The sequence below is a fragment of the Canis lupus genome, chromosome 8, assembly GCF_003254725.2.
Source record: "Canis lupus dingo isolate Sandy chromosome 8, ASM325472v2, whole genome shotgun sequence".
Lineage (NCBI taxonomy): Eukaryota > Metazoa > Chordata > Mammalia > Carnivora > Canidae > Canis > Canis lupus.
In genome coordinates this window covers 65,208,724-65,222,429 of record NC_064250.1, presented here as the reverse complement: position 1 = coordinate 65,222,429, position 13,706 = coordinate 65,208,724, and the positions used below count along the sequence as shown (strand labels likewise).

Below are 13,706 nucleotides of genomic sequence, written 5' to 3'. Positions count from 1 at the left end.
GACCCTGAGGTCATGACCTGAGCCAAAACCAAGAGTAGGATGCTTAACCGATTGTACCACCCAGGTGCCCCTGCTGTAGTACTTTTAATTGACATTTTGGCTATTAATTTAAAAATATTCAGCCCTGATGAGAGAAGGCAGAGAAAGATGGACAAATTAAATTCAAAAATCCATATTAAGTGTACTAACATATGAAAGATGTCTGTCTATATTGTGAGAGATGAAAGTATAAAATGTATTCCCTGGTCCAAAGTTACCCTGTTTAATTAGAGGGACAAAAGGATCATTAACCATTTAAAAAAATAGTTCAGTGCTACAGTGGAAGAGTTATATGGCACCATTTGATTAGTTATCAAATGAATTTTATAGTCTGTGATTGCTTTAGGACACTTTTTCAGACGTGGGGAGCTTTTACAAAATTCTGATTCACTGGCCCCACCCTGAGATTTTGGGATAGAGCCTGGGCATCAGGATAGTCTAAAAATTACACCAGGTGATCTGATGTGCAGGTGGATGTTAAGAACCACTGCTTCAGGATTTCTTAGAATTAATAAAGTAATTATTCATTATATATAATTGTTCATTAACATACTTAATTACTCATTATTGTATATTAAAACATTAATTAAACTAATAGCCTGATAGTAGGCTTGGATATATTTAAAAGGACTTTGTTTACTTGAAATAGTGATTTTTTTTTTTTTTTTTTTTTTTTTGTACATTGAAAACTGAATATTTGACAACTGAGAATTAAAGTGACTTTTTTTTTGGGGGGGGGGTGCTATTTTCCCTCCTGCCTTTTTTACATCCACCCCTGTGTATCAGACCTAGCAGGCTTTTAGGTGTGACCAGTACATGCCTGATAATGAGCGGTTTAGTACATGGGTTTTCATCATAAGAAATGGATCTACTGGAGTTAATTTTGTAGCACAGTTTGCATTAGGGTGTCCATAAATCAGGAAACAGTCATGATCGTTCAAAATGGGAACCATTATGTACCATCTACTTAGGGGAATAACCCGTTACAGATGCCTCACAGCTGTTTGGTTTGAGGGCACCAGGCTTCTCACAATAGTGTTGGGAAGGAGACAGCAAAGCCTTTGCTCCTGATGTGTGGGGAGTAGTAGGAAAGCAGGGGCCCAGAATTCCTTTACTTGTGGTTTGTAGCTTCAATGCACCAACAAGCCTTTTGTTATTGAAATTCCTGAAGGAAAATGCTACTTTGTTGTTGCAGTTCTAAGTTAATCTCTTATCAGTCTGTCTTTTCTACTTGAACAATTTCTATGATACAAGGTCTCTTAGGTGTGCACATCTTCTTTAATAGCAGAACAGACCCCAGAAGGGTTTGGTTTCACTTCATGAAAACAAATAGAATTCTTAGGCAAAATTTGCCAGTTGTTAATGAAATTGAAAGATAACCTTTTGTCCTTTTGTCACAAGATCAGATTTTCAGTTAGCCAAGTATGCAGTGGTGATGCCCTTCCTTTATTTGTTTCATCCATTCAACATTTTCAAGTTTGGAGTACACTCCGAAGTGGTTACATGAGACATAACTAGATTTTGTGGAGAAGCTGAATCCTATCATCAGTAGTCTTTGTAGTAGAGTGTGGAAAAGTTACAGCTGTGCTGGTTGCACTGAGACCTTGATTTTTTAAATTGTCTTTGCTGTCAGAATTGTACTCAAATTAAATCCGCCAGCTGTGCATTCCATTTTGGAGCGAATAGCTGCGGAGGAAGAAGAGAGTGATGGCCGCTACCAGGAAGAGGAGGAAGGGGGTGCTCATTCCCTGAAGGATGTTTGTGATCTGCGAAGACCGGCCCCATCTCCCTTCTCCTCTCGGAGAGTCATGTTTGAAAATGAGCAGGTAAAATGCCAACGTGCAACCAAAGAATTACCTGTTCCATACAGCAGTCGTTTTCATTCTTTGTTTTTGAAGTACTTTGCTGTTTTTGTTAGGCATTTAGCTCTAAGACTGAATAGTATTTTTCTTTAAAAGTTACACTCTTCTCTGTTTACAATATCGAGTCCACGGATAAGGCAGAAGGTGCTACTATTATTTTAAACATGAAATGGTTATTTGGTGCTTTTTTTTTTTTTTTCCACTAAACTATTCTATTTTAGATGGTGATGCCTGGAGACCCTGTAGAAATGACAGAGTTTCAGGATAAAGCAATCAGCAATTCTCACTATGTGCTGGAACTTACGTTACCCAACATTCATATAACACTACCTAATAAAAGCTTTTATGAGAAGCTTTATAATAGGTGAGTTTAAGCACATTTAGTTGAGTTTTTGGGATTGGACTTTTCTGCCTAACTGCTTCCCTGTTTCCCCACTTCCCCTTTTTCTGTCCTTGCTTTAATAGTATCTACAACCTCTGGGTACTTTGTGTGGTGTTGATTACAAAACCGTTAACTGTTATGTGGGGCTGTTGTCACAGCGGAATTTCCTAATCAGTGTGTCTGGTAACTGGGTTACTTGTACGTGAGATGTTTATTCCATCCACCTTTGTTGGCTGGTTGCTCTCCATCACATTTTCATAGAGTACTGAGCAAATATGTCTCCTGTGTGTGCAGCGACATGAAGAGAGTTGAGAGACGCCTGTATGGAGGGCCAGCAGGTGCTGCGGTGGGTGGGGGGGGGTGGGTTCAGTTGTCTTGATGACGAGATTTACGGGATAGTCCATTGAGGTGTAGGAAGAAAATGTTCTTCTATTTAACTTTTTGAAAAGTCTTATTTATTTTTTAAAGACTTATTTATTTTTGCATATTTTCTTTGGAGTTCAATTTGCCAACATCTAGCATAACACCCAGTGCTCATTCCATCAAGTGCTCCCCTCTGTGCCCATTACCCAGTCACCCCATCCCCCCACCCACCTCCCCTTCCACTAGCACCCCTTGTTCATTTCCCAGAGTTAGGAGTCTCTCATGTTTTGTCACCCTGTCTGATTTTTCTCTCCTTTTTTCTACAATCTTCAGTTTCTGAAAAAGGTTTTTTTTTTTTTTAAGATTTTATTTATTTACATGAAAGACACAGAGGCAGAGACGGGGCAGAGGGAGAAGCAGGCTCCATGCAGGGAGCCCGATATGGGACTCGATCCCAGGATTGTGGGATCATGCCCGAGCCAAAGGCAGATGCCCAACCGCTGAGCCACCCAGGTGTCCCTGAAAAAATAGTTTCAAAGGAATTTGAGTGCAAAATCTTCGATTTTTAAAGATTTTTTCCACTTCAGTCTCTCTCTCTCTCTATATATATATGTATATATATAATTTATTATTTATATATGTATATATATAATTTATTAAATTTTTTTCAGTCTATATATTTAAAAGTCACCTATTAGTACAATTTAGAATTGAAACTCTACTTAAAACAATAGAGATGAGCATAGTAGAGGCCAAATACAATTGTCATTTGGTGAATATACAGAACATAGAGCTCACACTATGGGAGCTGACTTCTTAGGTGTGCTAGAAAGCAGTCCCAAGGAGCCAGCGGTTAGCACATAGGGAGAGCACATGGGGAGGTCAGTTGGGATGGCTGGTGGGGCTGTTGATTGCTCAGAGGAGGGAACAGGAGAGTGTTCTTTTGGGGAGTTGGTTACATAGTGGTTGCTGGAAAGCGTTACTGTTCTACTCTGCTCTATCTCTGGCTCTCAGGTGCCTACACTTACATAAAAGCTGAAGTTCTCCTTCACCCTGTGGATCTTATAAATGATGTATCTAAGTTCTTGGTATCAATTCTTGGCCCCTTATTTGGCTTTGAATATGTATTTATTATGAAGTTAATATTTTTTAAAGTATTTGAATATTCTCAAACTTAGAGAAGTTGCAAGTATAGCGCAAAGAGCTTTTCTTTTTTTTTTTTTTTCTCCAAACCCTGAACCATTTGAGAGTGAGCTGCTGACCTAATGCCCTTCCCTGAGCACTTGAGTGTGTATTTCCCATAGACATTCTTCTACATAATCATAATTCAGCCCTCAAAATGAGAAAATTAATATTGTTACCTAATCATCACACCCCATTTGAGTTTTGCTAAATGTTTTAGTGTTGCCTCTTTATCCATATAATTTTTATTTTTATTTTCATACATTAAAGAAAGTAACTTTCTGAGCAGGGTTATAACCACTCTGCCTTAACTTCATATACTGTAAGATCTTGGTTTATTCCTTTAGTGCCTTGGTCAACTGGCTCTTTTTAGATGGTCTTAGGTACAGGAGAACTTTTTTCTATTTCAAAATTTCTTTAGAATATAAAAGAATTTTTACTAGCTTTGTTACATGAGGTATTTATTACCTGTTATATTTCAGGCTCATAACCACAGAATCATGGTGATACGTCCTTAAATATCTTCTTTTAAAAGATATTTTAGAGAGAGCAAGAGCAGGGGAAGGGGCAAATAGAGAGGGAGAGCAAGAATCCTCAAGCAAACTCCCTGCTGAGTGAGGAGCCTGACACAGGGCTCACTTCCATGATCCTGACCTGAGCCGAAATCAGGAGTTGGCCGCTTAATTGATTGAGCCATCCAGGCACCCGCTCTGTCCTTAAATATCTTAAATGTTTTTTTGGGTATTAGAAACATCATCTAATATTTTACAGTATTAATGATATCAAGACCATGTTTAGATCAAAATGTAAATAAGGAAAATGCAAAGTCATATGAAACATATTTACAGCTCAGATTTTACATAAAGTAGTAGTTTCTCTTTAACCTGTAAAGTTAAGAGAATGGTTATAGGGAATAACGTATAGGAAGGGCATTTCCAGAAAATTCATTTTTATATCTTCATTATTTATTTACAAAGGAGTTTAGAGTAAGATCTGGGCTTAGACTCTTGTTTCTTTGTCCTGTGAGCAATATACCCAAGAAGCAGTGACCCAATAAGTATCACACAGTTTGGGGGCAGAGTTGTCATTGGTTCTGAGAGGAGACTTGTTTTTGCCCTGTATCTCTGGTATTCTTCACCTACTGATAGTTCCAAATGGAGAGCTTTTGGAGTGGGGATTTCAGTCTACTGAGAGTCATGGCACTCAGTCCTGGTTTATACTTTCTAGGGCTTCAGAAGCTTAGGAATTGGCCCAGGAAGTTCCTAGACAAGTGGCTTCTCACAGGAAGGGCCAGCCTGCCTCATTGCTTGGCACCTTGATTGGTATTCACACTAGGCTTTACGACGAGGCTGTGCCTTTGGCAGTCCTGCCATGTGAGTCATCCACTGGTTGTCTCATCATCAAATGCCTGCTTAATGACAGCCACTGTGCTAGGCACATAGAAATATGACCAAGACCTAAGGCCCTCTCTCTGAGAGGCTATGGTCTAGGAAGGGGAAGCGAGAAAATACTGTTACAGGCGTGTGATTGAGTTAGGTTTGTGAAGGATTCACTGTGGGTCCAAATCTAACAGCAGGCTTCAGAGAGGACATTGTAAAAGTCTGAATTTCTATGAAAATGTGGAGCAGAGGTAATTGCAGTGGGGAAGATAGGAGCAGCAAGACATCTGAGTCATGACAGAGTAGGATGTGCTAGAAACCTAGATTGATGTGTATCACCCATTAATCACCAGTATTGACTTGGTCGTGCAGCCAGTTAGAGGATTTCCTGCCTTTATTTCCTGTTTCTGTTGCATTTCTTATGCATTCTTCTCCCATGCACATTTCCTAGGGAAGCTGTGCTTTCTGTGGGAGAGAGACAAAAAGCAGTTATCCCTAGGAACAGTGAGTAATGAGGAGAGCTGAACTGGGAGCTGGACAAGATCTGGGCTATGGTCTGGTCCTCCCCCAAATTAGCTCTGTGACTTTGGGCAGGGCACTTAACCTTTATGAGGCAGTTTCTCCCCAGTGTGAAGTGAGAGTAATGATTCTTCCATGGGCTGCCCCATGGGTGGGTGGGTGGGTCAGATGAGGGTGCATGGTGTGTTCCAGTTTACAGAGAGCTCTCCTATGTGAACAGTGTTTCCTTTTTTTTTTTTTTTTTTTTTTTTTTATATAAGTTTTTAACTTCCTCCTTTAAGGTGCATTTAGGTGTATGTAATTGATGCACACAACACAGGTAAAACTAGGCTGATAGCTCATTAAGTACCTAATTGTACAGATTCCTTTCTCCTTGCCCTGTAGTTGAGCCGTATCAGTACTTTTCCTATTGAAAGAATGTATTTGATGCTTAAAAAAAAAACTCCTTTGTAGGATCTAATTTCTGTTTTCCATTTAGAAAAACTATTATGCATGTGACTTCTTAAAGGTTATGTTCTTGAGATTACTTTTAGCTGAAGTAGGAGTTATGTATTTTTCAACTTCTGTCTTCTGTAGGATCTTTAATGACTTGCTGCTGTGGGAACCAACAGCTCCTTCACCAGTGGAGACATTTGAAAATATTTCTTATGGTCTTGGTCTTTCTGTAGCCAGTCAGCTGATTAACACCTTCAACAAAGAGAGTTTTAGTCCATTTAAATCCACAGTTCACTATGGTAATGTATTTAACTTTGTTTTGACTTTAAAATGTCGGGTTTATCAATAAACAGAGTAGTAACCTTTACATTCGATAGATTTTAAAATGTTTCTTGGGTATTTCCCCTGGTAATTATATTTTATAATGTCTTCTAATAACAGTATTTCCCCCCTTTTATCTACACATTGAATATTGTCAATTATATATGTTACCTTTATAGTGGTAGTATATATAAAGTTCAGTGGGGAGGAGAAAATAAATAGAAAGTACATTTTTATTGTCATGCCAGATTCTTGGTAAAAAAAAAAAAAAAAAAGGTTGTAAAATATTTTAAAAAATTTTTTTGTAAAATATTTTTGTGATATTGTTTTAGTTGCTATTATATTTCCATAGCTGTTAGCACCATATTTCCTGTGACCTTTGTTTCTCACAGATGAGGAAAGTGGATCTGAGGAGGAGACGTTGCAGTATTTTTCTACAGTGGATCCCAACTATCGTTCCCGTAGGAAAAAAAAATTAGACTCTCAGAACAAGAACTCACAGAGTTTTCTCTCTGTTCTTCTGAGTATCAATCATGGATTAATGGCAGTGTTTACAGATGTCAGGGTAAGGATTTGCAAAGCCGAAGTATTGTTTCAGGTATATTTTATTTTAAATGTGCCATGATTTACACATGCTGTCATTGAGGTAGTGGGAGGTTGTTTCACTGCCTGAGGAAGGTCTGCAGTGACAGCAGCTTCCGAGAGTGAGCGTTTCACTGCGGATCAGAAGACAAACCTAGTATGGACCTTCTTTTGGCAAATGTACTGGTTCTGCTGCTGAGGTGATCACTAGCAATTTACGTACTATAAAGGAGAGTGAAATGCAGGGGTTCATTCAGCAGAGGAGACCCTGCACAGCATTTCATGGCACCTCATGTAGGGTGGTTTGAGAATCTGAGTGCTTTGCTGCCACATGGGCAAGTCCTGTCGGCTGAATCAGGAAGGAGCAACTCAAGAGGCATTTTGACTTTTCTGCATTTAAGTAATGACTTCTGCGTTTTTCTGGTCTTTTTATTAGCAAGATAATGGAGAGCTGTTGGAAAATAAGCATGGCGAGTTCTGGTTAGAGTTCAACAGTGGTTCCTTGTTTTGTGTGACCAAGTATGAAGGCTGTGATGACAAGCACTACATCTGCCTTCATGCCAGCAGTCTCAGTCTATACCACAAAGGTAGGACACATGTTGAATGTGTGTTCTGTTCACCTGTTTAGACCCATTTAAATTTTAATAAAGTTTTTAAAAAATTATTGATTTTATTTGAGAGAGAGTGAGAAAGAGAACTCACAAGTGTAGAGAGCCGCAGAGGGAGAGGAAGAAGACTCCCCGCTGAGCAGGGAGCCTGATGTGGGGCTCGATTTCAGAACTCCGGGATCAGGGGATCCCTGGATGGCTCAGTGGTTTGGTGCCTGCCTTTGGCCTGGGGCGCAATCCTGGAGTCCCGGGATCGAGTCCTGTGTTGGGCTCCCGGCATGGAGCCTGCTTCTCCCTCTGCCTGTGTCTCTGCCTCTCTCTCTTTCTCTCTCTCACTCTGTGTCTATCATAAATAAATAAATCTTAAAAAACCAAAACTCCGAGATCATGATCTGAGCTGAAGACACTTAACTAACTGCCCCCTAATAATAAGGAAAATCTATTTTGAGAACAAAACTCTGATAATAGAAATTATTTTCTGTGGGTTCTGATTCACTGACAAAGTAATACTGTAAATTGGGAGTAGACTTTATGGTTTTTCTGGGCAATAATTTCTATACTTTGCGATATAGTAGTTCATATTCCATATAATTCACCTATTCAAACTATACATTTCACTGGTTTTCAAAATTCTACAGAATTGGAACCATCATCACAACATTAGAACCTTTCTATCACCCCCAGAAGAAGCTATGTACCCTTTTAGGTGTAACCCTGCCATGGCCCTCTGACCTCCCACCCTCCAGCACTAAATAACCTCTAATCTACTTTGCCTCTGTGGATTGTGTATTCTGGATGTTTATGGAATCATATGATATATGGTCTTTTGTGACTGGCATCTTTCATTTGGCATGATGTTTTCTTTTTTCTTTTCTTTTTTTTTTTTTTAAAGATTTATTTATTTATTCATAGCGAAGAGAGAGGCAGAGACACAGGCAGAGGGAGAAGCAGGCTCCATGCAGGGAGCCCAATGTGGGACTCGATCCTGGGTCTCCAGGATCACACCCTGGGCTGCAGGCGGCGTTAAACCGCTGTGCCACCGGGGCTGCCCTGACATGATGTTTTCAAGGGTCATCCAAGTGTAATAGTATTTTGTTCCTTTTATTGCCAGATAATATTCCATTTTATGGATGTACTGTATCTTATTATCCTCTGATGAATTGATAGGACTTTACATTTGTTACTTAAGCAGCATTTCCTTTTGGTAACAAAAACAGAATTTACCATCTTTTGAGCATATTCCCTATTATCTTGTGAATGGAAGATACATGTTCTTTTTTCCCCCCAAAGTCTAGAAAACAATACTTGCACAGTCTTAGTATTTTAGATTTTTCTATTTAATTTCCTAGCGTTTCATATCTTAATTTTTTTTAGGTAGGGTATGGTCAGTTGTACCAACATTAGCAGAGAGGGTACAGATTAATAACGTCAAGCTGGTTTTTGATCAGTTTGCCTCCAGAATTATATTCAGTGGAAGCCTATGGATTTTTGTTTTGAGTCGTCAAAATCTGTGAACTAATTCAGTTTATCATTTTGTTATATTGTCACCTCCTTGTCAATGTAGGCGTAGTAGATGGAGTGATTCTTCCTACAGAAACACGACTGCCCAGTTCAACCCGCCCACACTGGTTGGAACCTACTATTTATTCCTCTGAAGAAGATGGCCTCAGTAGAGCTTCTTCAGATGGTGTTGGAGGAGACACTTTGAATATGCTCTCTGTTGCAGTTAAAATACTTTCTGATAAATCAGAGTCCAATACAAAGGTTTGTGTTTTACACTTTTATACCATTAAATACTTGCCGTTCATTTGGTTACTAGCTAAACGTGATTGCGTAAAAGGCAGCACATTTATTTTCTTAGGAAAACTTTTCAGGTTTTCACCTAGTGATATACGGGTGATCAATGTAACTTTTTGTGTTATTCTGTATAGGAATTTCTCATTGCTGTGGGGTTGAAAGGAGCCACACTCCAGCACAGAATACTTCCTTCTGGGCTTAGCTGGCACGAGCAGGTAAGAGAGTTGTTAGGTACATATTGATTTTACTTTTTACTTTATACAGATATGTAATACTGTAAAGTCACAAATCGTAAATAATCAGTGTGCATTGAATTATCATTGAAGTAAACACTCCTGTATAACTAGCCACCTCTTAGGTTAGTAAATAGAACGTTATCACCACTCCAGAATGAAATTGATTTTTTTTTTTACCTTTAAGTTTCGACCCTAAACATCTCAAAACAGTTATCTTTTATGTCATTTAAGGGAAGGGATTCTATTGAGTCCCTGGTGTAGAGGAACAATAAATGATGTATTGACTTGTACTTACTCTTGTAGGTGCCAGAATTTCAGAGTTATTCCCTAGGCCAGTAACATGCTTTGAGACATTTCTAAGGATTAATGAAATGCAGTTGGTTTTTGATTAATGAAGTGCAGTTGGTTCTTTTGAGAGTGAAAATTAATGCACTGTGATTCTTGTTTATTTTCCTTAGAGGAACTTTTTCTTTGTGTTGAGAAAATAATAAAATATTTTATACCTTAAAGTTTTCAGAGAGCTTTCATAAAAGCATTTAGGAAACCTGAGAAGACCTAGATCTGTGTAGTGAGGGTCGAGAGATGGTTGGTGCAAATCCTGAGCTCTGCTGTAAAGGGAAGATTTTAGTCTAACCTCATAGAGATAGAAATAGAGGAGAGTGGATGTTGGTAAGAGGATCTGGTTTTAGACTGAGCTAGGTATAGTTTAAGGAAAAGTAACTTTTCCCAAAAGTGGATTACATAGAAAAGCAGATGGAGTAGAAGGAATTTATAATGATTTTCATATAAATCGTATCTTTGAGAAGATAGGATTTTTCTAAGACTTCTGTAACACTGCAATTGTCAGATGGGGCTCTCTCTTCATTTCAGAAATACTTCAAAAGTAGTTTTGCAAATACTTTTTTTTAAAACTTTTTTTTTTTAAAGATTTTATTCATTTATTAATGAGAGACATAGAGAGAGGCAGAGACACAGGCAGAGGGAGAAGCAGGCTCCATGCAGGGAGCCCGGCGTGGGACTCGATCCCGGGTCTCCAGGATCATGTCCGGGGCTGAAGGTGGCACTAAACCACTGAGCCACTGGGGCTGCCCAGTTTTGCAAATACTTTTTGAGATGAATTGCTTCAAAATGATTTTTTTTCTTTTAGCATTAATTTTGTCAATAAATGGTTGCTTTTTCTGTGAGATGTTTTATGTTGGTATTAGGGATATCATATCAAAACTTTTTTTTTCTTCTAAAGCAGGGCATTTTGTATTTTTGTGATTATAGATTTTATACTTCTTGAATATTGCTGATGAACCTGTTCTGGGATATAATCCTCCAACTTCGTTTACAACTTTTCATGTTCATCTCTGGAGCTGCGCACTTGATTACAGGTCAGTTCACGGAGCAAAATAAAGCTTTATTTGAAGTATATACTAAGTTTTGAAAAAATACATAATTCAAATTTTAGGGTTAAGGTTCAAAATGATCTTTTAAGGGAGTTTCTGTTGTTGCAGCAGACTGATATTCTTTGTTTCCTTTTGATATCAGGCCTCTTTATTTGCCGATCCGATCTCTTCTCACTGTGGAAACCTTCAGCGTTTCAAGTAGCGTGGCCTTGGACAAATCCTCGTCTACTCTCAGGTGCCTGGGTAAACTTTAATGTCTGCTAAATGCAGCTGTTCTAAACATGCTGATATTTAGCTGAAGTCTTTGACTAAAGTCCCAACCTTTTGTTAAAATCAGCATTCTTTTTTTTTTTTTTTTTTTTTAAAGATTATTTATGAGAGACAGAGAGGCAGAGACACAGGCAGAGGGAGAAATAGGCTCCCTGTGGGATTGTACCCTAAGCTGAAGGCAGATGCTCAACTGCTGAGCCATCCAGGCATTGCTAAAATCAGCATTCTTTTACTTGTAGTCATGTCCCTTTATCCAGGTTTTCAATTTTTCATTTGAAAAAATGGATTTGTCTCATTTCTTCCATTTATCACTGTTTCTCACTTTTAGGGAGGAAATGAATTATTAAGATTGATAGTTTACTTTTAAAAACAGAAATCTAAACTTCCCATACTACCTGATAACACTTTATTTTCACAATTTAGATTTATGAATGTGGGCATCTATTAAAAAATGCTGAAAATTTGAAATTAATTTAGGAAATAATTCAGTCTCATTCTTAACACCATTTAAATATTTCTAGCACTCAGAAATCATGAGTTTTAGGGATGTTAGATGCCACTTGTAAGAAACCACCAGTGACTTTCATAGCTTGTAAATCAGAAGAATGATACAACTAAAGATGTTGTGGTCACATGTCATGTATTCAAAGTTAATATTTTGGATATTGTTTTTATATTGTTTCCTCAGGATAATCTTGGATGAAGCTGCTTTACATCTGTCTGACAAGTGTAATACTGTCACTATTAATTTGAGTAGAGGTAAGAGTTAAAAAACAAAGTCTGGGATGGATGAATGCTCTTTATTTTTTTATGTGACTATTTTAAAGTGTTTGAACTCTGAAATAATGCCATTGAACTAAGAATCTTATTAAATACCAGTTTGAGATTGTAATGTCCTTAGAACTTTAGTTAAGTGCATCAAGTTACATATACTCTATTTAATATAAGATTAATTTTGTTCCTAAATAAAAGGAATTATAGGACTTTCATAAGGTGAAGCTGTATTTCTGTTGCATTCTAAATGTTTGTACCACTAACTGCCATGAATTTTAAAGAGATGCTAGTTTTATTACATGTTGGTTGGATAAGTATTTTGTGGAACCTTTACTCAGATTATTTTGTTAATTAAAAAAATTCTAGATTACGTTCGTGTGATGGATATGGGGCTTTTGGAATTAACCATAACTGCAATGAAATCTGATTCTGATGGAGAGCAAGTAAGCTATTAAAATAAATGGAAATTTTTATGTAACTCCTATTGTTTATAGGAGCAACTAAAGAATTGAATTTACTGTAAAATTATTTTGGTTAAAAGTAGATAAAATGTTTTAAGATTTAGTTATAAATATACATTTCCTGTGGCAAGTAAAATTCTATTTTATTTAATGTAAACCTATGCAAAACAGGAAATTTTTATCTCTTGTTTGGAAAACCTGTTATTCCTTTTCCCTTGTGTCCATCCAGACTGAGCCACGCTTCGAGCTACACTGTTCTAGTGACATTGTCCATATCCGAACGTGCTCAGACTCTTGTGCTGCGTTAATGAACCTCATTCAATACATTGCAAGCTATGGGGACTTACATGCAGCGAGCAAGGTAGAGATGAAGCCTGGAGCCCCTCACCGAAAGATGAAGGTAGAGCCAGCAGCGTCGTTCATTAGAACTAACTCACCCCTGACACCTTGCAGCCACGTGAGTGATGTGTGTGTGCCAGTGAGGTCCTCATGACAGTCATGAGGTAGAAAAGAAACTTTGAGAAATCAGCTAGTTGTTATTTACCTTCAGAGTGATAGGGTCCGGAAAGGTGACTCCATGGGCCTTTTTGGAAAACCATTCTACTGTTTGATATTCTTTGTTTTGGAACATTCGTCTTCTGGGCCAATGCAGTACTTTCTTCCAGACTTGAGTTATTTTCATCTCCCCTCTGGAAGAAAGAAAACACTTAGCAAGAGCTTATTCTCTGCTAGTCGTTTATGTAAAAATGCTTCTGAGAAGATAGATATAAGGGTTGGTATTATTACCAGACGACTAATGCTACCTTTTGTTACATATGGTTCTATTCGATTTTCGGTATATTTTCTCGTTTCTGATTTTCTTTAGCTCTGTGTGATAGGTTAAAGAGGATCACTTCTGTTTTAGAGATTAATAAATTAAAACCCAGAGAATTAGGCGATTTGCCCAAATTAGCAAAAACAGCAACAAAACTCAGATACTTTGATTTCTGGGTCAGTGCTTTCTTACACTCTCATGTGCTTTCTTATGTATAGATTGAGCAATGTCTGGTTTGCTTAGCATTTTTAACTTGTTAGTGCTGCTTCATTGTCTTTCATGAACTGCTCC

The 13,706-nt window shown here is 37.9% G+C and overlaps 1 protein-coding gene across 6 annotated transcripts in view; it reads left to right on the top strand.

Annotated features, from left to right (window-relative positions):
- Positions 1 to 13,706, top strand: part of ATG2B (autophagy related 2B) — a 71,571-nt gene that overhangs the window by 32,667 nt on the left and 25,198 nt on the right. For 4 of the 6 annotated variants that reach the window (XM_025443806.3, XM_025443808.3, XM_025443805.3 and 1 more), the window contains exons 17-28: positions 1,673 to 1,865; positions 2,123 to 2,265; positions 6,303 to 6,460; positions 6,875 to 7,047; positions 7,501 to 7,651; positions 9,237 to 9,436; positions 9,604 to 9,684; positions 10,975 to 11,081; positions 11,239 to 11,331; positions 12,055 to 12,125; positions 12,507 to 12,583; positions 12,831 to 13,058. In XM_025443806.3, coding sequence (XP_025299591.1) covers positions 1,673 to 1,865; positions 2,123 to 2,265; positions 6,303 to 6,460; positions 6,875 to 7,047; positions 7,501 to 7,651; positions 9,237 to 9,436; positions 9,604 to 9,684; positions 10,975 to 11,081; positions 11,239 to 11,331; positions 12,055 to 12,125; positions 12,507 to 12,583; positions 12,831 to 13,058 — 1,675 coding nt within the window. The remainder of the gene's footprint in view (positions 1 to 1,672; positions 1,866 to 2,122; positions 2,266 to 6,302; positions 6,461 to 6,874; positions 7,048 to 7,500; positions 7,652 to 9,236; positions 9,437 to 9,603; positions 9,685 to 10,974; positions 11,082 to 11,238; positions 11,332 to 12,054; positions 12,126 to 12,506; positions 12,584 to 12,830; positions 13,059 to 13,706) is intronic. The other 2 variants (XM_025443810.3, XM_025443809.3) reach the window with 1 other exon arrangement.